Raw genomic sequence first — 21,679 nt, 5'->3', positions numbered from 1 at the left:
ATGTTACTGTTTATATGTCCTGAATTTTTTATTATACTTAAGAACCCAAATATTAATATTATATTATGTTCTAGGGTACATGTGCACAACGTGCAGATTTGTTACATATGTATACATGTGCCATGTTGGTGTGCTGCACCCATTAACTCATCATTTACATTAGGTATTTCTCCTAATGCTATCCCTCCCCCTCACCCCACCCCACTACAGGCCCCGGTGTGTGTTCCCCACCGTGTCCAAGTGTTCTCACTGTTCAATTCCCACCTGTGAGTGAGAACATGCGGTGTTTGATTTTCTGTCCTTGGGAGTTTGCTCAGAATGATGGTTTCCAGCTGCATCCATGTCCCTACAAAGGACATGAACTCATCCTTTTTTATGGCTGCATAGTATTCCATGGGCACACTTTGTGATGGGATTTTTTTCTTGCTAATTTGAGTTTGTTGTAGATTCTGGATATTAGTCTTTTGTCAGATGTGTAGATTGTGAAGATTTTCTCCCACTCCATGGGGTGTTTACTCTGTTGATTGTTCCTTTTGCCATGAAAAAAGCTCTTTAGTTGAATTAAGTCCCAAATATTTATCTTTGTTTTTATTGAGTTTGCTTTTGGGTTCTTGGTCACGAAATCCTTGCCTAAGCCAGTGTCTAGAAGGGTTTTTCTGATGTTATCTTCCAGAATTTTTATAGTTTCAGATCTTAAAGTCCTTGATCCTTAAAAGTCCTTGGTAAAAAAGAATATTTTTATTAAGCACTACGTAACAAACTGCATGCCACATAAAACTCTGCATAACATTCTCGCAGGGGTAAGTGACCATAGCTGAATTCTTTTCTCATCAATCAGGAAAATGAAAATGCTTCCTTAATCAATGTTCTCCAGTCTCTGACACATAATAACAATTAACTCCAAAAATGTGCCTCTCTTTCCATCAAACTCCACTGATACGAAAAACGGGCAACCTGTTTTTCCTTGCCCCAGTTAGTGAACTTGTGGGTGTACCCAGTGGCCACTCTAGGGATCGCTATAATCAACAAGACACGGTAACAAGTGTTGGCAAGCAAGTGGAGAAATCACTCATATTGCCAGTAGGGAAGTAAAGTGGAATAGTTTGGAAGTTCCTCGAAAAGTTAAACATGGAATTAACATACAACTCAGTAATTCCACTCCTAGGTAAATATCCAAAAGAACTGAAAACGTATAACACAAAAATTGGTACACAAATATTCACAGGGCATTATTCATAAAAGCCAAAAAGTGGAAGAAACCCAAATGTCCACCATCTGATGAATAAATGAGTTATATCTATACAATAAAATACTATTCAGCCACAAAAAATGAAATTCTGATACATGCTACAATGCAAATGAAGCTTTCAAATATTATGTTTTGAGGTTGGGCATGGTGGCTCATGCCTGTAATCCCAGCACTTTGGGAGGCTGAGGCGGGCAGATCACTTGAGGTCACAAGTTCGAGACCAGCCTGGCCAACATGGCAAAACCCTGTCTCTGCTAAAAATACAAAAATTAGCCGGGTGTGGTGGCACACACCTGTAGTCCCAGTTACTCGTGAGGCTGAGGCAGAATTGCTTGAACACGGAAGGTGGAGGTTGCAGTGAGCCGAGATCTTACCACTCCACTCCAGCCTGGGCGCCACAGTGGGACTCCATTCACCGCCCCCCACCCAAAATATATATATATGTTTTGAAGAAATAGATGTGATTTAAAAATTAGAAAAAATATGTATATTAAGTGAAAAAAGCTGGCAATGTGTGATTCCTTTTGTAATGAAATGTCCGGAATCCACAGAGACAGAAAGTAGAATGGTGCTTGGTAACGGTTGGAGGGAAGAGGAAAGGAGAGTGACTACTAACAGGTATAGATTTGTTCCGTTTTTCTGAGGTGACGAAATGTTCTAGAACTAGAGTTGCAAAACTCTGTGGATATTCCAATACCTACCGAAAAGGGGGAGCTTTAAGGCATGTGAATACTTCCATAAATATGTTAAGTTCAAGATGTTAATGTTCAAACTGAGATACTACATTCATTACTCATTCAACTTACAGGATTGCGGTCCCCCACATCAAACTACCAATTTTAACTAGGACTGCCAATTTACGGCTGGTTAGTCTAATGTCAGAGTATCATGCTAAGGAGTTAAAGGTCCTGTGTGAAACACAGTGACAAAAACGGCTGAGTATGTCAATACAAATGTATCATAATGACCAAGTTTTATTAATGGTGAGCAAATGGCATCAATCCTATATAGGAGAAATAATTGTATACCTTCATAGACAAAAATAATTTCCAGGGAGTGTGGAGATAAGAGGAATACTTTCTCTTTTCACTCAATTTTTTTGAGCCTTGGTTTCCTTCTCTTGAAAATACAAAAAATAACAACCTCCTAAAGTTGCAACCTGTGCAGTCATGAAAGCCCATGAGAGGTGGCCACCCCAGAGTGATTCCCAGCTCTGTGGTCAGTGGGCCAGTGAAGGAAGGATGAGCTACACAAGTGCCTAGAACATTCAATGAAATGTATTTTCATTTAATAGTCATAAATAATCCTATAACTGTGTAGTTCATGGTAGTAGGTAACTTACTAAATGCCTTCAATTCTCTAATTTTGCGGTCTTAAGAGATTTGCAAATAGGGAAAAGAAAGAGAGAGACAGTGTCTTTAAGAACAAAGTTTTGAGCAAACTGTATTAATTTATTTACAATTGTAATTTATAAACAGTAACACAAACATCTTTACATTAATATTATGAAAAATGTCCCATGGCTGAAATGGGTGAAAAATGAGACTTCAGCACATTTCTAAAGGAGTGCCAAGAAAAGGGAAAAAATGCAATACAACAGTTTTAGGGGAGAGTTATACCAAGTAATGCACCCAGGTGCAATTTCATGCAGATGTCTTCAACCACTCAAACTGTTTTTATTAGATATTAGAATAAGATTTCCTGAATTATGTTGCCTTCTATTCACTTGATTTCCATAAGTAAATCAAAATGACTGGCTGTTAACCAGGTACATCTAAATATTTCTCCCATCAACCCCTTAGAGATAAACCATTACATTTTAGGACATGTCAGATTGTGGGTATTGCAACTTCCCAAATGGATTTCACAAAATTTCATTCCATGGCCCTAAATGTGTTCCTGGATTTCTCTTACCAAATGTGTCTAATATGGACCACTATACATGAAATGAAGAACTCTGCAAAATACAGCAGAGCAATTTTCAGTACATTAAGACAATGTGTCCAAAAATAATTTCAAACCACTGGAACTTCAATGAGAGGATAAAACCAAAAGAAGAGAAAGAAATTCAGAAAATGATGACAAAAACAATTGTACTTTATAAGCTCTCTGATTATTTGGCATTTATATAAGTGAATATTACTGTGGTTACAGACTATAATCCTCAATGAGGACAAATCAATGTGGCTTAAACACTTGTTTTAAAATATAAATCAAATAATCCACTTGTAATAAAAACCAACGACATTTTTACAGACACAATTCTGTCCCCAAAATGTTAATCTTAACAGCCTACCTACTTATTTTAATGCTTTCAACTGCTCTTTAGAAATCATTAGGATGAAGTTTCTTATCTTTGAAGCATTTAGTGCCCAAATAATTAGCTAATGGAGCAAAGGTGATTTAGAAAATGATGTTTCAACATTTTACTAGCTGTACTGTATTTTGAGTTGGCAGGAATCTTCAACCATTCCATTAAAAAGATTTCACTCTTCTTAAGAAGAACAGAAACAGTGAGTGAGTTATTTATGTTTTTAGTTTCTGATATTGCTCAGTGAGTAAAACAATCTAGCAATTAAGGAAGTCTCCTCAACTAATTCTATCTCTAATTTTCAGTGAAGACACTGCAGATATGTATGTGTACAGCTGTTTTTGAACCTGAAAGTGATGCATGTTCCCTTAAAACAGCTCTTCAAAACAGAACTGCATTCTGTATCCTTACTTAGTCCATAAGGGCACAGGGTCAGTTACTTCAAAGTAATTTAATAACTGACCTTTATAATATATCATTTTATAAAACCAAAATGCAAAAGAAACATTTTTAAAAAGTTTACTGTCCACAGATTGATTATAATAATTTACACTTTCTTAGACCTGCTATTTAAGCAGCCCCATGAGCAAATGAAAGGTCTCCAGTTAGTATTCACCAGGAAGTATATGTCCATGTTTCTCTTGGTTGTCTTAATTTCTTTTTAAATAATTTTCTTTTATATTAACTTTCCAAAGCATCCAAAACTTTCATGATCTGCTGTTTTATGGCTTTAGTAGCATCCCCTGCATTTGGAATCAAATACCTAAGGGGAGGGAAAAAATACATATATATATAGACACATATACATATTAATACAGTACTTTCCCTTCAAGACTCAGCTGATAGGTCGCCTCCAATGGGAAGCTTTCCCTAACCCACAAAGCCAGCAGAAATGCCTCCTATGTACTCCCATAGCTTATTTGAACATAATCCAAAACTTATTTTGAAAGAGAGAAAACCTAAATGCAAAGGCAATGTGATTTTTCATACAGTGTAAAGCTAAAGTTCTTTGAGCCATTATTAAATATAGGTAATAGCTAGATAAAACACAAGATAAAAAATATAATATTCCACTCCCCAATACAGATGTACCTTCAATTCGCTACAAAAATCACATACGAATTGTTGGTATCCAATTCCAAAGACAATGACAATTCCAACACTTAATAGTTTGACTTTAAGCAAGTAATTTAAGTTCACCAAAACAGATTCCTACATAAAAAATAGGTGTAGTTATCCAAACTTTACAGAGGGTTATGTACATAATAAAATGGTGTTGTAAGGTCTGAAATATTTACAAAAGACAAGACATATGATAACTATTACAAAATATCAGCACCATAGATTAAACGTCCATTTTCTTTTCTTGGAGAATAAAAATAGTGTTTTTTTTTTTTTAAAAGCATTTTCTGTAAAACCTAACAATTCCACTGTATAAATCATCTCTAAGTGTACATATGCAAGGCAGAATAGAGAACCATAAATATCAATGAAGAAAGGCAGAGGGAGAATCTAGTTATTTTATCTTCCACTATTAAGACTATCTTCCACAACTCTGAATTAAAAAAAAGATGTTGATCTATATATAATAAACTTCAATTTATTTAGCAAAATTTATGGGAAAGCCTTTAAAACATAATTCTCAACTTTTACTATACATGACAAAGTCATAATTCAAATCTCCTTTGGTTAAAATTAATTTATCAGTAGATATTAAAATGTGTATACCTCAGAGACCCACTGAATCTAGCTGCAGGAATTTATCCTGAGAAGATGAATTGGACAACTATGTAAATACACATTTTTTTTTAAGGCCACTAGAAGATTAATAGTGAAATATATGAAATAATGTACATGCCAATCAACATGAGGCTTGTTAAATCAATCTCCTGAGAAATCCTTATAACAGAATATCTACCATTAAAAAGTTAAGAATTTATATTTATTGGGCTGGGCGCAGTGGCTCACGCCTGTAATCCCAGCACTTTGGGAGGCCGAGGCGGGTGTATCACAAGGTCAGTTGATCAAGACCATCCTGGCTAACACGGTGAAACCCTGCCTCTACTAAAAATACAAAAAATTAGCCGGGTGTGGTGGTGGGCGCCTGTAGTCCCCACTACTCGAGAGGCTGAGGCAAGGAGAATGGCGTGAACCCGGGAGGCGGAGCTTGCAGTGAGCCGAGACCGCACCACTGCACTCCAGCCTGAGCGACAGAGAGAGACTCTGCCTCAAAAAAAAAATAATAATAATAATAATGTTCCGGGCTGGGCGCAGTGGCTCACGCCTGTAATCCCAGCACTTTGGGAGGCCGAGGCGGGTGTATCACAAGGTCAGTTGATCAAGACCATCCTGGCTAACACGGTGAAACCCCGCCTCTACTAAAAAATACAAAAAATTAGCCGGGTGTGGTGGTGGGCGCCTGTAGTCCCCACTACTCGAGAGGCTGAGGCAAGGAGAATGGCGTGAACCCGGGAGGCGGAGCTTGCAGTGAGCCGAGACCGCACCACTGCACTCCAGCCTGAGCGACAGAGAGAGACTCTGCCTCAAAAAAAAAAATAATAATAATAATTTATATTTATTAAAATGTAAATATATCACACTAGACTGTTTTCCTAAAAAATCAGAACACAAAAACAAGCCTGTATCACATTTATCTAGTTTTTAATAGAGAAATAACATATACATTAAAAAAATCTGAGATGATACTCATCAATGTGTTAACAGAGAATTAGAATGACATATTCTTTATATCTTTATTAATTGAAAATATCACTATGTACATATTTATTCTTACATAAAGCAACAAAGAGACTTTTTTTACAAATCGGGTATTATTTTCTTTTAACAAAGTACATAAAACAGTACAGATTCATGATGTCTGCTACCTAATTGTCAGTAAAAGATCAAAGAAACTGAATAATTTCCCCTTTCAATTGAAGTTGATTATTTAAAAGTGCTCCGATATTATCTTAAACTTACTCTTTATCCAAGCACTCCTGTAAACAAGAAGTGTAATCCTAAATCTCAGGAGGGGAACAACTTGAACTGATGCAAGGTGGAATAAACCACAAATCAGGAGTCAGGAAGGCTATATTTGGATCTGTCACAAACTAAGTGTCAGGATCTGGGAAGTCATTCAACCCCTCTGGGCTTCATATTTTTATCTATAGATTTAAAAATGGTTTAGTATCAATATCAGTGTGGTCCGCAGCCCTTGGGCCAGTCTGTGAACTGTTAGTGACCCACAATGAGATAAAGGGGGGGGCTTGTACCAGGCTGTAAATTACCTATATCACCCAGCACACTGCTTAGTTCACTGACAGTTTGTCAAAACAAGAATTTTTCTGTGAAGGAAAATAAAAATATTGACATACTCTAAAACAAGTTTCTTATTTCATTGCAAGCCAGCAATTAGTGCAGCACTGGTGTAGATTAACAATAAGGATCCTTGGGTCAGAAACTTTATGAAATTTGCTATGGCACTTACTCAAATCATGTGCTAATGGCTAAACCACATATGGCTAAGGACTGGGGAGAAAGAGATAATAAGAAACACTAAAAGTGGTTCACCTATCCTATTCCACCATCCATTCCCCAAAATAGAGAAACAAACTCTTATATATAGTGAACTGCAGTAATTCAGATAAAATCATCGTAAGGAAAATCTTACCTTTCAATTGCCAAGATTTCTATTCCTGAAGCACTGCTATTTCCATACTTGAAGGTAATGAGTTCAGGATGTTTTTTTTTGGATGTAATTTTAACTACAGAATTCAGTGCTTGTCGAGACTGTATATAAGCCAATCCTTTCCGTGAAACAATCTCCCTTAAACAATACATATGTGTTGCGGTAACCAACAGATGACTTGAGACAAAAAGAGCATTAAAAGAAAAAAAAATTTAAGTAAATATCATTCAAAACAGGTGTTGTTTTGAAACAACCACCCCAATTATTAAAAATGTTCAACTCTAAATAAAATTATTTGAGTTAAAAAATATAAACAGAGGTTAATCTATAAACAAGTAAACTACATATTAAAGGCTTTTAATTGTATGCAAAATTAATATTTTATTAACATAATCCTGCAATGATTTAAAAGTAATATAATAAATGTAATAAAAAATTCCATACAACATAGAAATCATTACAATAATATATCTTTTATTGAAATGGAGTATATTACTTTTCAAATTTTTAATACTATTACCTATATTCATAAACTATTCTCATTCAATGCACCATATCCTATATCTAATATCCAAGATCACTAGGCAATTGTTGGGTTTCCCTACACATTTTGTAATACTCTGTAACTGGATCCTGAAGGCAAAATGAGCATAGTATTATTAACACTCACCCACAACCCCTGTATCTCAGCTTCTTTTTAATATAATACTTTCACATTTTTTTTTTTTTTTTTTTTTTGGAGACAGAGTCTAGCTCTGTCGCCCAGGCTGGAGTGCAGTGGCGCGATCTCGGCTCACTGCAAGCTCCGCCTCCCAGTTTTACGCCATTCTCCTGCTTCAGCCTCCCGAGTAGCTGGGACTACAGGCGCCCGCCATCTCGCCCGGCTAGTTTTTTGTATTTTTTAGTAGAGACGGGGTTTCACCGTGTAGCTCAGGGTGGTCTCGATCTCCTGACCTCGTGATCCACCCGTCTCGGCCTCCCAAAGTGCTGGGATTACAGGCTTGAGCCACCGCACCCGGCCTACTTTCACATTTTTATGTACAGTAATACCATATGACAATTATCAGACAAGCCCAGAATGTGGAACATTCTGCAGGATGATTGACCTGGACTCAAAGGATTCATTCATCATGAAGAGAAAAGGGAAGCGAGGGAGTGGGGGGATGAGTTCTGCTGCACACAGGGTGAGACACGTAACAGACAATGCAATGTGTGAACTATGAACTGGATCATGGATCAGAAAGAAAAAACACACTTCAAAAGATACTTTGGGAACACTGAAAAACTGGGGTATGATCTGTATGATAAATGATGTTAATTTACAAAAATTTTTAGGTGGGGTAATGGCATTGAAGTTGTGCAGGAGAATGCTCATATACTTGGGAGGTTTATGCTGAAGCATTTAAGGGTGAAGTGTCACATTTGTAGGCTTCTTTTGAAAGGTCTGACAAAAGTGTACATATACATGTATATGTACATATATACATACGAAATGGGGTGGTATTAAAAGGTGTTAACAGTTGATCAAAGAATCATAAGGGTGTTCAATGTACTATTCCTTCAACATTTTTGTATAAAATTTTTCAAAACAAAAATTACATAAGAAATACTGTTATAATTCAAGACCTATTATACAAGTAGACAGAAGGAAATGATATCTTATTGTACTAGGATAAATGTTCTTCTGTAGTTCAGTTTTGTATTATTAACTTCCCCAAATTCAATTTTACTTCTGATGAAGACATTTTTAAAAGTACCTGGGAAACATGTGTCCACTTTCTTTTACTTCTTTACAAGGAAAATGATGTTTGACATCTGGCTTGTTAATCCAAGTCTGAATGTTTACAACCTCTTTTCTATCATCATCTGACATTGAAGAACTGTCAATTTCATCTATAAAAAATATAAAGTGTTAAATATGGATACTACCAACTTTTAAAATGATACATTCCCTAATAGTCTAAAAAAATTTCAGTAGTATTTTGAAGATATGGATTAAAAAACAAACAGGCTGGGTGCAGTTGCTCATGCCTGTAATCACAGCACTTCGGGAGGCTGAGGCAGGCAGATCACCTGAGGGCAGGAGTTCGAGACCAGCCTGGACAACATGGTGAAACCCCGTCTCCACTAAAAAATACAAAAAATTAGCTGGGTGTGGTGGTGCACACCTGTAATCTCAGCTACTTGGGAGGCTGAGGCATGAGAATTGCTTGAACCCAGGAGGTTGCAGTGAGCTGAGATTGCGCCACTGCACTCCAGCTTGGGTGACAGAGTGAGACTCTGTCACAAAAAAAAAGAAAAAAAGAAAAAAAAAAAGAATAACATAATCAATTATAATGCTACTGTATTTCCTTATGCCACTGATATTAATATAGAAATATTATCAAACATCACTTTCATATGGTAACAAAGTCAAGTGTAAATATTAAGAATACATTTTTAAAGATTAAACTATTTGGGGAATTTCAATTGTTTTGATATGCATAACCTAACTATGATCTGACTAGTCTGTAAAGAGATGGCTGAATTGTTAAACAATAGGCACTATCTTGAGGGTAAAGATGGCGGATTTCTTTTTATCTTGCTGCTTTTTGATTTTAAAGAAAATAATCAATCCTGGGATAAATAAGTAAAAATCTAGGGTTATTTTCCCTAAGAGAAATATAAAATAATTGTATTTTCTAATTATATTAATATTATATTAATAATTATATTTCTAATTTAAGAAAGGGAAAATACAGTCTCTAAGGTAAATGATTATAGGTTCTGTTCTTTGCTTTTTAGCAAATACTGCAAAATATACAGACATAATGAAAAAGGAAATTGCACGTATCCCAGCTTACACAAAAGTGAACCTCTCATGTATCTCTTCCTACTCACATTCTCCTCCCTTCCCCACCAAGAAATACTATCTGAATTTGGTGTTATCAGTTCCATACATGTCTTTGCTTTAACATGTATGCATGTATGCATATCCCTAAATAATATACAGTAATATTATACATACAGTAGTATATACATGCTTTAACATGTATGCATGTATGCAAATCCCATAACATGTACGCATATCCCTAAATAATATACAGTAGTATTTGACAAACAAAATGTATATAAAAGGTAGACTACTCAACTGCATTCTTCTGCAACTGCTACCCTACTCCCAACATCTGAAATTCATACATACTGATACACATAGTTCATTTTCTCACTTTCATTATGGTCCAATTTTCCATTCCATATTGTAAATATGTGTATGTAGATATATGATAAATGTAAATATGCCACAATTTATTCATCCATTTCTCTCTCCCCTTTGTTAATGGAAGAAGATGAGATATTCAGGGAGAGACAGATAACGGAAAGAAGATGGCAATAGAGAGGGGAAAAAAGAAGAAAAGGAAACAATTAGAAATATCACATTTACCTCTCTGCAAGTTTGCTGGAAAGTGATTTCATGTATCTATTAAAATGTCAAATGTGATTCCCCATAACCTAGCAATCTGACTGCTAAGAATTTACCCTCTGAATATACTTTCATCAAAAGCTAATCTGCATATATATCTTTATATAAAGATCCATTGCCATTTGAAACAAAAACCCTGGAAAACCACCAGTGTCAACTGGAAGATGGACTAAATAAAGTACGGTATGTTTATATGATAGAAGGAGAATGAGGAGATACATGAGCTGAAATGGGAAATATGCAACATGTTTTACTAACTGGAAAAAGCAAGGTGAGATTTAGGAGTCTTTTTTCCTCATTCTGTACATTTATATATTTTTTTCCCTAACTCAATACACATATTAACCAAAATTAGTTATGACTGCTTACCTAAAACATATTAACCAATATTAGTTATGATTGCTTAATTAGGATGAACTGGGCAGTAGAATTATAAACCAAAGACTAAATTTTTTTCTTTTCTTTTTTTTTTTTTGAGACAGAGTCTCGCTGTGTCGCCCAGGCTGGAATGCAGTAGCACAATCTTGGCTCACTGCAACCTCCGCCTCCTGGGTTCAAGCGATTCTCTTGCCTCAGCCACCCAATCAGCTGGGATTACGGGCATGCACCACCACGCCCAGCTAATTTTTGTACTTTTAGTAGAGAAAGTACAAAGACCAACCATGTTGGTCAGGTTGGTCTTGAACTCCTGACCTCAAGTGATCTGCCCGCCTCGGCCTCCCAAAGTGCTGGGATTACAGGCGTGAGCCACCGAGCCTGGTCTAAATTATTTTTAAAAAACATAACCACAGAGAAGACAACCTTCCCTGACACAATATCACCATCTTGTGGCCCTTTAGGATATTGCCTCCAGTTTCAAAAGACTTCAGAAGTCTCAATTTTGTAATTTTCAGTGCTTTAGTCCCACAACTCTCAGTCTCCTAGGTGATTGATCAAAGGAATTTCAATCCCATCACTTGGATTTATATACTATTTCTACACTGATAGCCCTCAAATTATCATCAGTTTAGACCTCTCTCCTCAGCTGAAGACACCTATAATCAATTGCCTCTACTTAACATTTCTGCTTGGATTTCTAATAGTTACAGTTCAAGGTGTCTAAAACCAAACTCTTAATAGAAAGCCACAGATTCTCCAATTATTTCTACAGAATCTCAATTTTTTAAAAAAGCAGTTGATTGGCTACTCCCAGAATGACTGCTGTAATCACTCCTGATGACTGAGCAAAGCCCTCTGTAGCTAAGTGTATTACTACACCTGTGTCGTATTCTTCTTCATCCCCAATGCTGAAAACAGGCTTTACACCACGGTAAGGCTTGCCCACTCTGTCACTGCTGCTCACATGCCTATATTCAAAGAATTTTAGGGGAGAAATAATCACTTAAGAAGTTTTCAAAGATTTTTACAAAGCATCATTTGAATATTCACACAAAATGTAAATATTCCTTATCCCCCGCAAAACCCTGTGCACTACCCATAGTTTTAGGAGATCTATGTTAAGGAAATCAAAAGAAGATAAAGAAATTATGTTAGCAAAAGTGGCATAAGGCCTTGGTAGACTGAATGCTCTTAAATATGTAAAAATTAAATGTTAAACAATTTTAATATCCACATTAAAACTAATGCTTAGATCGGTTTGGCCTTGCGCAAGTTATTTAGACTTCTGTGCTTCTGATTCCTCCTCTGTAAAATAGTGCTAACAATATCTACCTGTCAGGGTTATCGTGAGAACTAAAGCGGTTAATTTTATTGTAAAACTATTAGGACAACTCCTGGTACTACCTTCATGTCTGTTAGGTAAAATAAGTTACTGACACCAAATATTCAAATTCCAACATGAGTGGTTAAGGTTTCTCATATAAGTGCAAGTGTCTTAAGGGTTATCTGCCCATTTTTTTATTACTGTTACTTTTGTTTCAATAGAAATGAAGATTCTACTTTTGTTGTGCAAATATAAGCCATAAAAATGAATCTGCCTCCACCGGGCGCAGTGGCTCACTCCTGTAATCCCAGGACTTTGGAAGGCTGAGGCGGGTGGATCACCTGAGGTCGGAAGTTCAAGACTAGTCTGACCAACATGGAGAAACTCCGTCTTTACTAAAAATACAAAATTAGCTGGGCATGGTGGTGCATGCCTGTAATTCCAGCTGCTTGGGAGGCTGAGGCAGGAGAACCGATTGAACCCGGGAGGCGGAGGTTGTGGTGAGCCGAGATCGCGCCATTGCACTCAAATCTGGGCAACAAGAGTGAAACTCCACCTCAAGGCAAAAAAAAAAAAAAAAAATCTGCCTCTTTTTCAAAAGGCAGAAGCATGTAAACTCAAGCTTGATTAGGTCTATAGGAAGTGTGACCTCTCTTTTTAATATAAAAATTAATACCCTATTAATTTTCAGGTAATCCCAAATAAACTAAGAGGTAAAATTAAAATGTGTCAACAAAATACTACATGTTTCTGAGGGGAAAAGCATTGTTTTACTTGTAGGATAAGGATCAGCTAAAATTACCTACTACAAAAGAAGACTCTAGCTTTTTGGGGTGTGTGCATGTAATGTATGAAAACACTCAGAATCTTCCATTTTTAAGAGATATTCCAAGGTGAGAAAAAACATCAAGTTATATGCCTTTAGTTATTATTATTATTATTATTTTAGAGCCAGGGTCTCGCTCTGTCACCCAGGCTGGAGTATAGTGGCACAATCTTAGCTCACTGCAGCCTCGAACTCTTGGGCTCAAGCAATCCTTCTGCCTCAGTCTCCCATGTAGCTGGGACCACAGGGGTGCAGGACCACAGGGGTGTGCCACCACGCCTAATTTTTTTATTTTTTCAGAGACAGGATCTTGCTATGCTGCCGACTGGTCTTGAACTCTCGTACCTGTGATCCTCTCACCTCAGCCTCCCAGTGCTGAGATTACAGGTGTGAACCACCACACTTGGCCTTTACTTAGGTTTAGAATTCAATTTTCCCAGAAGATAGAGATCAAATCCATACTTAAATTTTAAATATACATCATCAATAAAAATTTTTTTGTAGCCTAATTCTGTTGATTTACTTCTTCCAAAATAACATTCCTCAACATAATGAGAGTTTAGTGTATAACAAATATTCATTGGAAATTACAAGTTAGGTTAATCAATACATAGGCTTAAAGTCTGGTTAAACAAAAAGTGACATAATCATTTGGTTTTATGTTAAAATATATCTAATGTAAAACTGTCCTATAAATTACCAAACTATGCTCATCAGAGAGAGATGGAAAATGATATAATTTGAATGCCTTTGAAACTCAGATTCAGCTTTCTTACAAAAGAAAGAGGTAAGAGCTTTATCTAAAAATGTTTTGATGTCATCTAGATTGTAAAATTTTAGATTAGATTATGAGTTCTCTCCTAATATTAAAGTACAATTAAATTGCCATAACATAGAAAGTAACAAAGATAAATGTTTACAGCAAGTAAGCATTTGCTATAACTAGATAACCAAATAACCAGAAAGTATGAGTAAAGAGACAATCCTAAAAAACAAACTATTAATTGTTGATCAAGATTTATAATACAATGCAAAGTCTTTATAACCATGAATGCTAAGAATTATTGAGACATTTCTGGAAAGACTGTCTAAAAATGAATAAAATTCAACAGTTGGACTATTTTCTTAAAGCATAATATCTATACTTTTTTGCCATGGTAATAATAGAAACATCTCTAGTATGGTTTCAGTAGGCTTTAATTTACTGAGCTTAGAAAGAAACCTATTTCATTCTAACTTCTCATTTTTCTAAACAAATATATCTAACTGTGGATCAGAGATGATTTAAGTTACAAAAATTAATAATTTGGGAACTTGGGAGTTAAAAAAAATTAGACTAATTCAATGGTCCTATAACAGAATAAAATGGAAAGGATGATTCACAAATAGATTATAATTTTAAAAGGAACAATTTCCTTTAAAGTAGTGCTAGGTAAAATTATTAGCAGAAGTCCTGTAATTGGCATTGCGTAGGAATAGTCACAATCAATCAAAACTCTTAGAAGATAAGTTATTAGAGAGTAAAAGCATTATTATTATTATTGAGACGGAGTCTCACTCTGTCGCCCAGGCTGGAGTGCAGTGGCACGATCTTGGCTCACTGAAAGCTCTGCCTCCCGGGTGCACCCCATTCTCCTGCTTCAGCCTCCTGAGTAGCTCAGATTACAGGTGCCCGCCACCATGCCCAGCAAATTTTTTTGTATTGTTTCAGTAGAGACGGGGTTTCACCGTGTAAACCAGGATGGTCTTGATCTCCCCACCTCGTGATCTGCCTGCCTCAGCCCCCCAAGTGCTGGGATTACAGGCGTGAGCCACCACGCCCGGCCAAAAGTATAGTCTTAGAGAATGAAGTATTATTTTTTAAAATGCTACTTCAAGTCACTGAGAATACTGCAGTGACCTGAGAAAAATTCCATTCCATTATTCCAAAGCTTAACTTACATTCAAAATATGACTAGAATTTCTTTTTTTTTTTTTTCTGGCCCACTTAGGATTTACAGAATTTCTTTTTAAATGTTTGTAGGTGTTGCTGTAATTGATATTCTAAATTGCTGAAAAATTCTGTGAGTATAAGAACTGTAAAGTCACACAGTTAAGTTAGTAAAGTTCTTTTCTTATCCTAATTGAAGATCCAGTAGATTTTTAAACCTTAAACTTATTTTGTCTTTTAATGAGAAACACCTCATTTTATTTGGGTTAGAGAAGTGACAAATTATACATTAAAGGAATCCACCACCTAGAAAAAAAACGTAATTTTTTTTTCAACAAAAACCAAAGGCAGAACCCTAGAACTGTAGTGCCTTAGATTTATATATATGCTAACTCAACCTAAATACATACATCTTATTAAGGAACATCTAAAAATATAAAATTACATAATGTACATTAATTAACAAAAATTTTGAACCATGAATGGTGCCTATTTTTAGGTGCTATAATTTTCTCTGCTGCTAGGCAGGAGATAGAAGCAAATGAGCACCAAAGCAAATAACCTGCCAACTCGTGACCACACACATGCTTTCTTTGTTTCACCTTCCCCTGTCTCAGAATAAAATCTGCAGGTTTTGAACAAACTTAATTTTCATCTGTGGAATGCGTGATACAAACAAGCATGCAGGAAAAGAAATTAAAATGATCAAGCAAAAAACAAAAGAAAAGTATACCAAACAATATGACACACTCCTAAAAGCAGAATGAGAAAAGTTTAGCATTTGAAATAGCTGCATGAAATATGAGCCAAGACAGCCTAAGGCTTATAGATGGCATGAGGCATATTAAAGGAAAAGGATGGTTCTAGAAAAATGCTCTACTCATTGGCTTACCGCTCTGTACATGATCTGTCTGGCCAAGGAAGATTGAAAGACATTCTATAGCAAATCAAGGCAGAGGACAGAACAAAATGATTATAAAAAAATGCAACAGCTTTAAAACAAAAAATATGGTACAGTTTAGTCAGTTTTTCTCACCCAAAGTGTACATTATAAAGATGTTTCCATCATCCCAAGTACAAAGAAAAACAAAGAAAAGCCAATTACAAGTAAATCAAGGCAGAAGTCTTTTTGACTTAGTTATCACCACTCCATTTTAAAATAAAACAAATAAATTTTAAAATAAAATTGCAAATGTTCATGCTACAAAATGTAGCAATAATAGTTCTCCAACCTAGAAGCACCAACAAAAGGTAAAAGGGTTAGTTAGCTTTTGAGAACAGACATAACTTTATTGCATAAACAAGTCTTTCAGGCTTGATAAAACACCTTGGTAATTATCAGTTGACCACTTTGGATAAGGTACAATTTTTTGGATCAATGAAAATAATCTATTACCTTCTCAGCTATTTACTAAATGCAAAAAACTGTACTTCTGTATGCATATATACTATACTTAATAAAGGGACAGACAACAAATCCCTGACATTCAGTTCTTAAAGTAAAATACGTCAATTTTCCCAGGATACTGCAAGACATGAAAGTGAAACCAAATACTATAACACATTTCCAATATAAGGCTTCCTTAAAAACAAATTCTCTGTTGCAATTATAAGACTAGCTTTGAACTCTAGGAACAGGAAAGATCAAACAGACTCATACATGGAGAAAAAAATGTATCCTCAGTTACAATAAGAAACAAGATACATAAAACAGATATTTTTAAACTTGTTTATCAGTTGTTAACCACGTCCCTCATTTGTAATTTACAAGGAAATGGGGTTTTGTAAACGAAATTCTATGAAGGTCTGATCTTAAACATCAGAAGGTGGGTTTCTGCTATATTTAGCATGACCAGATTTTCTAGGTTTTAAATTCTTGGAGCAGAGGAAGAAGTTCTTACTATGAGATCACTGAATTCAGCAGATGATTCTCCATCCATTTGACATTTGGGAAGCAGCTACTATATGAAATGTAATACATACTGGGACATAAATTATTTTTAGTGAATGGCATGATGTGACAGATACATTATTTGCATCTTTGAGTAGTAAGAGAGAATAATTATGGATATAAAGTACATTCCTGCAATTCTAATGAAAACGATGAAATCATCTAATAGAAAATGTACTTTATGATTCTTTTCTGGAACACATTCAAGTCAACTAACATTTACTTACTGTAAGACATTATTTCTTTAGTTTTAATTATTCACCATAAACTCATACTGTATAAACAACTCACCGATCCACAGGAGTTGATGTATTCTCTATAAAACTGATAACTTTTTCCCTGACATTAACGGATTTTGTCTTCAAAGCCACAGTCATTTTATTTACTAGTGATTTCATTCCTCTATCATTTGAGCCATTAGGAGATTCACCCTAAAAAAAGAACATAGATGGATTAACTGCTCTCTAAATGACTAGAAGACATACTACTGCTAATGGTTATCTACATACTATAGACTGAATTGCAATCCCACCAAATTCATATGTTGAAGTCCTAACTCCCAGTATATCTTAGAATGTGACTGTATTTGGAGACAGGGCCTCTACAGGCATAATTAAGGTTCAATGAGGTATTTATAGGTGGTCTCTAGTCCAGTCTGACTGGTGTCCTTATAAGAGACAAAGACACGAGCCTATGAAAACAGACAAGAAGCCATGTGAGGACACGGAGGGCAAGGCAGCCATCTACACGCCAAGGAGAGAGGCCTCAGGATAAACTAAACCTGCCAATACTTTGATCTTGGACTTTTAGTCTCCAGAACAGTAAGACAATAAATTTACATTGGTTAAGCCACCAGTCTGTGGTATGATATTTTGTTGCGGCAGCTGCAAACTAATTCATTAGGTGAAATCATTTTAAGAATAGAAGGTAGAGGCCAGGCGTGGTGGCTCACGCCTGTAATCCCAGCACTTTGGGAGGCCGAGGCAGGTGATCACGAGGTCAGGAGTTCAAGACCAGCCTGGCCAAAATAGTGAAACCCCGTCTCTACTAAAAATACAAAAATTAGCCAGGCGTGGTGATGGGCACTTGTAATCCCAGCTACTTGGGAGGTTGTGGCAGACAACTGCATGAACCTGCGAGGTGGACGTTGCAGTGAGCTGAGACTGTGCCACTGCACTCCAGTCTGAGCGACAGAGTGAGACTCCGTGTCAAAAAAAAAAAAAAGAAAAAAAAGAGAATAGAAGGTAGAATAAAATATTAGGATATACTTGTACATATGTGTGTGGAGTCTGATATTACCTTCTTCATTATGAAAGAAATACTTAAAACTACTGACCTTTCTTATCTCAAACTAGTTTACAAAAATAAGCAAAAGTATGATCAAACTACTCTTTGCACATATATGTGTGTGGAGTCTGAAATTACCTTATTTATTCAATAGGAAATAGTTAAAACTATTAACCTTTCTTAGACTAGTCTACAAACATAAAGGAAAAGTATAATCAAACTACTATCCATGTAGCTAAACTTTAAAATATTTATCCCTTGTAAATGCTTGTTTTTTAAAGACACTGCCACTGAGGCCTTTATTTTCTGAAGAAAAGTTATCGTGATGTACCAAATGTAAGAGATGCGAGTATAATTCTTTTTTGTTTGTTTTTTGTTGTTGTTTTGAGACAGAGTCTTGCTCTGTCACCCAAGCTGGAGTGCAGTGGCACGATCTCGGTTCGCTGTAACCTCCGCCTCCCGAGTAGCTGGGATTACAGGCACCTGCCACCACGCCTGGCTAATTTTTGAACTCCTGACCTAAGGTGATTCACCTGCCTCGGGCTACCATAGTGCTGGGATTACAAGCATGAGCCACTGTGCATGGCTGTGAGTATAATTCTTAAATTGTTTCATGGGATTGCTCACATACACCTTCCTAGAAGGAAATTCAGTGATGGGTGTCAAACATTTAAAAGTGATCCTCTTTTTTGCCAATTAATTCCTCTTTAGAATTAATGGGAAGGAAGTGCCCAGAAATTTGGGTACGATTTGATGGAAAATTATACAGTCATTACAAACTCATACTATTTTTAAATGGCATTTTAAAATGTTAGAAAATGCTCATATGTTTAATGAAAAAGCAGAAAATAAAATTCTACTTTGCTATGATCACTACTTTTAAAATAAAGAAACACATTCACTAAAAAGGGTTTGATGAAAATACTTCAAAATATGAATGGCAAAATTATCTCTGGAACAGCTACAGGTGATTTTGTTTCCTTTATACTTTTCTTACATATATATGATGCTACAATGAACATCTGTTACTTTTATTTTTAGAAGAAATGTCATTAACAACACAAAAAAACTATGTTTCTATTTCTATATCTAAATTCAAAGCCAAATTAAACTGCAAAACTTCTTTGGTACTTTGAAAAGAATGCTCTTTAAGATAATTTCTAAAATAGCCTCAATCAGTGTTTTTCAAATCTGAATATAAAAGCTTCAACAGAAAAACTATCCAGTGATGTGAACAGGAATATAAATTAGAATGTTTTTTGGAGAGCCATTTGATAATAATGCAGAAGTCTAAGGACTCTGGTAACATTTTAATCAAGTTATTCCACTTCCAGGACTAAATAATCATGGCATATGCAAATTTATCACTACAAAAATTAAACAGTGTTTGTAACAGAAAAAAACTGGACACAATGTAAATATTGAATAATAGAGAACTGAATAAATTATAATATACCCAAACAATGAAATACTATTTAGTTATTTGTAAGTGAAAATAGCAAACATTTACTAAGTAAATGGTGATTTCACACAAAGAGCATCAAGTTAAAAATAAGAGTATCAAGTTAAAAATAAGATTCTCAGGCAAGCCTTATCTGCTGATGTGAAAATAATCTGATTTTGATTTGCATGGCCAAAGATAAACCTCAACTAACACAGGTAGTGAGTTACAATTTCATAATAACTACTATTAAATATTTGGTGACAGGTACTATACTTTCCATTTACTTCCACAGTTAATCCTCAAGTTATCCTTAGGAAGAAGGTTATGTTGTTAACATTTCTAGTGCACAGGTGGAGAAACCACAGCTCAAAGACCTTGCTGGAGATCATGAAGAAAGTAAGTTGTAGATGAAATCTGAACCCAGGTATGTCAGACCTGTAAGCCCAAGCTACTAACCATGACCTTGTACTGCAGTTTCCCTTCTATTTCTGTTTTAAAAAATAATCACTAGGTAGATGAGGACCATTATTTATGAAAATAATTTAATGACATCTAATTCAACTAACATGAAATACTGAAGTACTGGAAAAGCACAAAAGACCTATTACCCAAATATTTCCAAAGTAGAACAGAAAAACAGATTTATCCACTGTAGCAAAACCGGGTAGTAATACACATCTCAATAACTAAAAATCAAATAGGATTGGCAACTGGTTCTTGTCTTCCTCTGCCTGACCAATTCACAAATGTGGATAGACTCAAGTCCAAATCATTTAAGTCTGTGATGGGGATGGGTACAGATATAGTGTGCATGAGATGATTATGAGCCCTCGTATTCTGGCAAAAACGAACCGGGAGATGCCTGGAATCAGCTTGCTTAAGGGTCCCAGCTATTTATAGGACCCAGATTTGTCCCCATTGATATTTAAGCTGGAGCATAAAACTGTCACTACGTGATACCAAACTACAGATGGACAGGGAGAAATTTGAATTCAGCAGCTGAACTTCAAGTGCTCCCACCTAGTTTAGCTGTGAAGGTTTGCTGTATCATGTCATTAATCTCACAATAAAAGCTTGCTGTATCATTTCATTAATCTCACAATACTATGATTCTTCACGGCATGTGTTTAAAATGTTTTGACTCCATTTCTGTTATGGTGGGGTTTTGTAGTTAATCACCTTTTCTGGGAACTTATCCAAATCCGGTAACGTACTCTCTACATACACTTACATCAACAGAATTGATACTGCTCCTTGAGCCTGAGGTACTAGCAATCCAATGGCCATATCCATTTTCTGGTCCATCCACATTAATGTCTGCCAGGTGCTGCTGCAGTGCTTAAGATAAATTAAAAACAACGACAACAACAAAACCTAAAATATCAACCCTCTTTGGAAAAATTCATTACCAATGAAATATAATAAACATGTCACAGCTGAGAAAGAAGGACCGAAGGAAATAATCACAGGTACTTCTTTCTGCACGTCTGTGATGGAGAAAAGGCCTCCAAGCTAGAGCAAACCTTCCTCTTCTTCCTTCTAAAACCCTCTGTACAAGGACAACATTTCTTAAGTGACGCCAAAAGTGATGATAACTGTATAGGCTTTATGTTTTCTTCTTTGGAAGGAAATCTTTCAAGTATTAACAGATAATTTCTGCAACATTTTTATGACATAAAGGATTAATAGAAAACCGACTGTGACTGTGACTTTCATTACACCATAAGGAGACATCAATCAATCTCTCCCATAATAAAGAAGCATTGTTAGGCATTAACAGTTACAGAAAGAGATATTATTCTTGGTGAATAAATAATCCATGGTTTTA

General features: G+C 35.7%; 1 protein-coding gene across 2 annotated transcripts in view; it reads right to left on the bottom strand.

Moving 5' to 3' along the window:
* Window positions 1-2,666: 2,666 nt before the first annotated feature.
* The window catches only part of TBC1D23 (TBC1 domain family, member 23), a 65,406-nt gene continuing 46,393 nt past the window's right edge, over window positions 2,667-21,679 (bottom strand). The window contains exons 13-19 of one of the 2 annotated variants that reach the window (XM_011962508.1): window positions 21,083-21,189; window positions 17,412-17,551; window positions 16,062-16,106; window positions 11,969-12,057; window positions 9,006-9,141; window positions 7,231-7,425; window positions 2,667-4,323 (exon numbers count right to left, since the gene is read on the bottom strand). In XM_011962508.1, coding sequence (XP_011817898.1) covers window positions 4,242-4,323; window positions 7,231-7,425; window positions 9,006-9,141; window positions 11,969-12,057; window positions 16,062-16,106; window positions 17,412-17,551; window positions 21,083-21,189 — 794 coding nt within the window. In that variant the 3' untranslated portion in view covers window positions 2,667-4,241. The remainder of the gene's footprint in view (window positions 4,324-7,230; window positions 7,426-9,005; window positions 9,142-11,968; window positions 12,058-16,061; window positions 16,107-17,411; window positions 17,552-21,082; window positions 21,190-21,679) is intronic. The other variant, XM_011962509.1, reaches the window with a different exon arrangement.

The sequence above is a fragment of the Colobus angolensis genome, unplaced genomic scaffold (genome assembly GCF_000951035.1).
Source record: "Colobus angolensis palliatus isolate OR3802 unplaced genomic scaffold, Cang.pa_1.0 Scaffold592, whole genome shotgun sequence".
NCBI classification, from domain to species: domain Eukaryota; kingdom Metazoa; phylum Chordata; class Mammalia; order Primates; family Cercopithecidae; genus Colobus; species Colobus angolensis.
The sequence above is the reverse complement of the archived record's forward strand: the minus strand, read 5'-3'. Positions and strand labels throughout refer to the sequence as shown.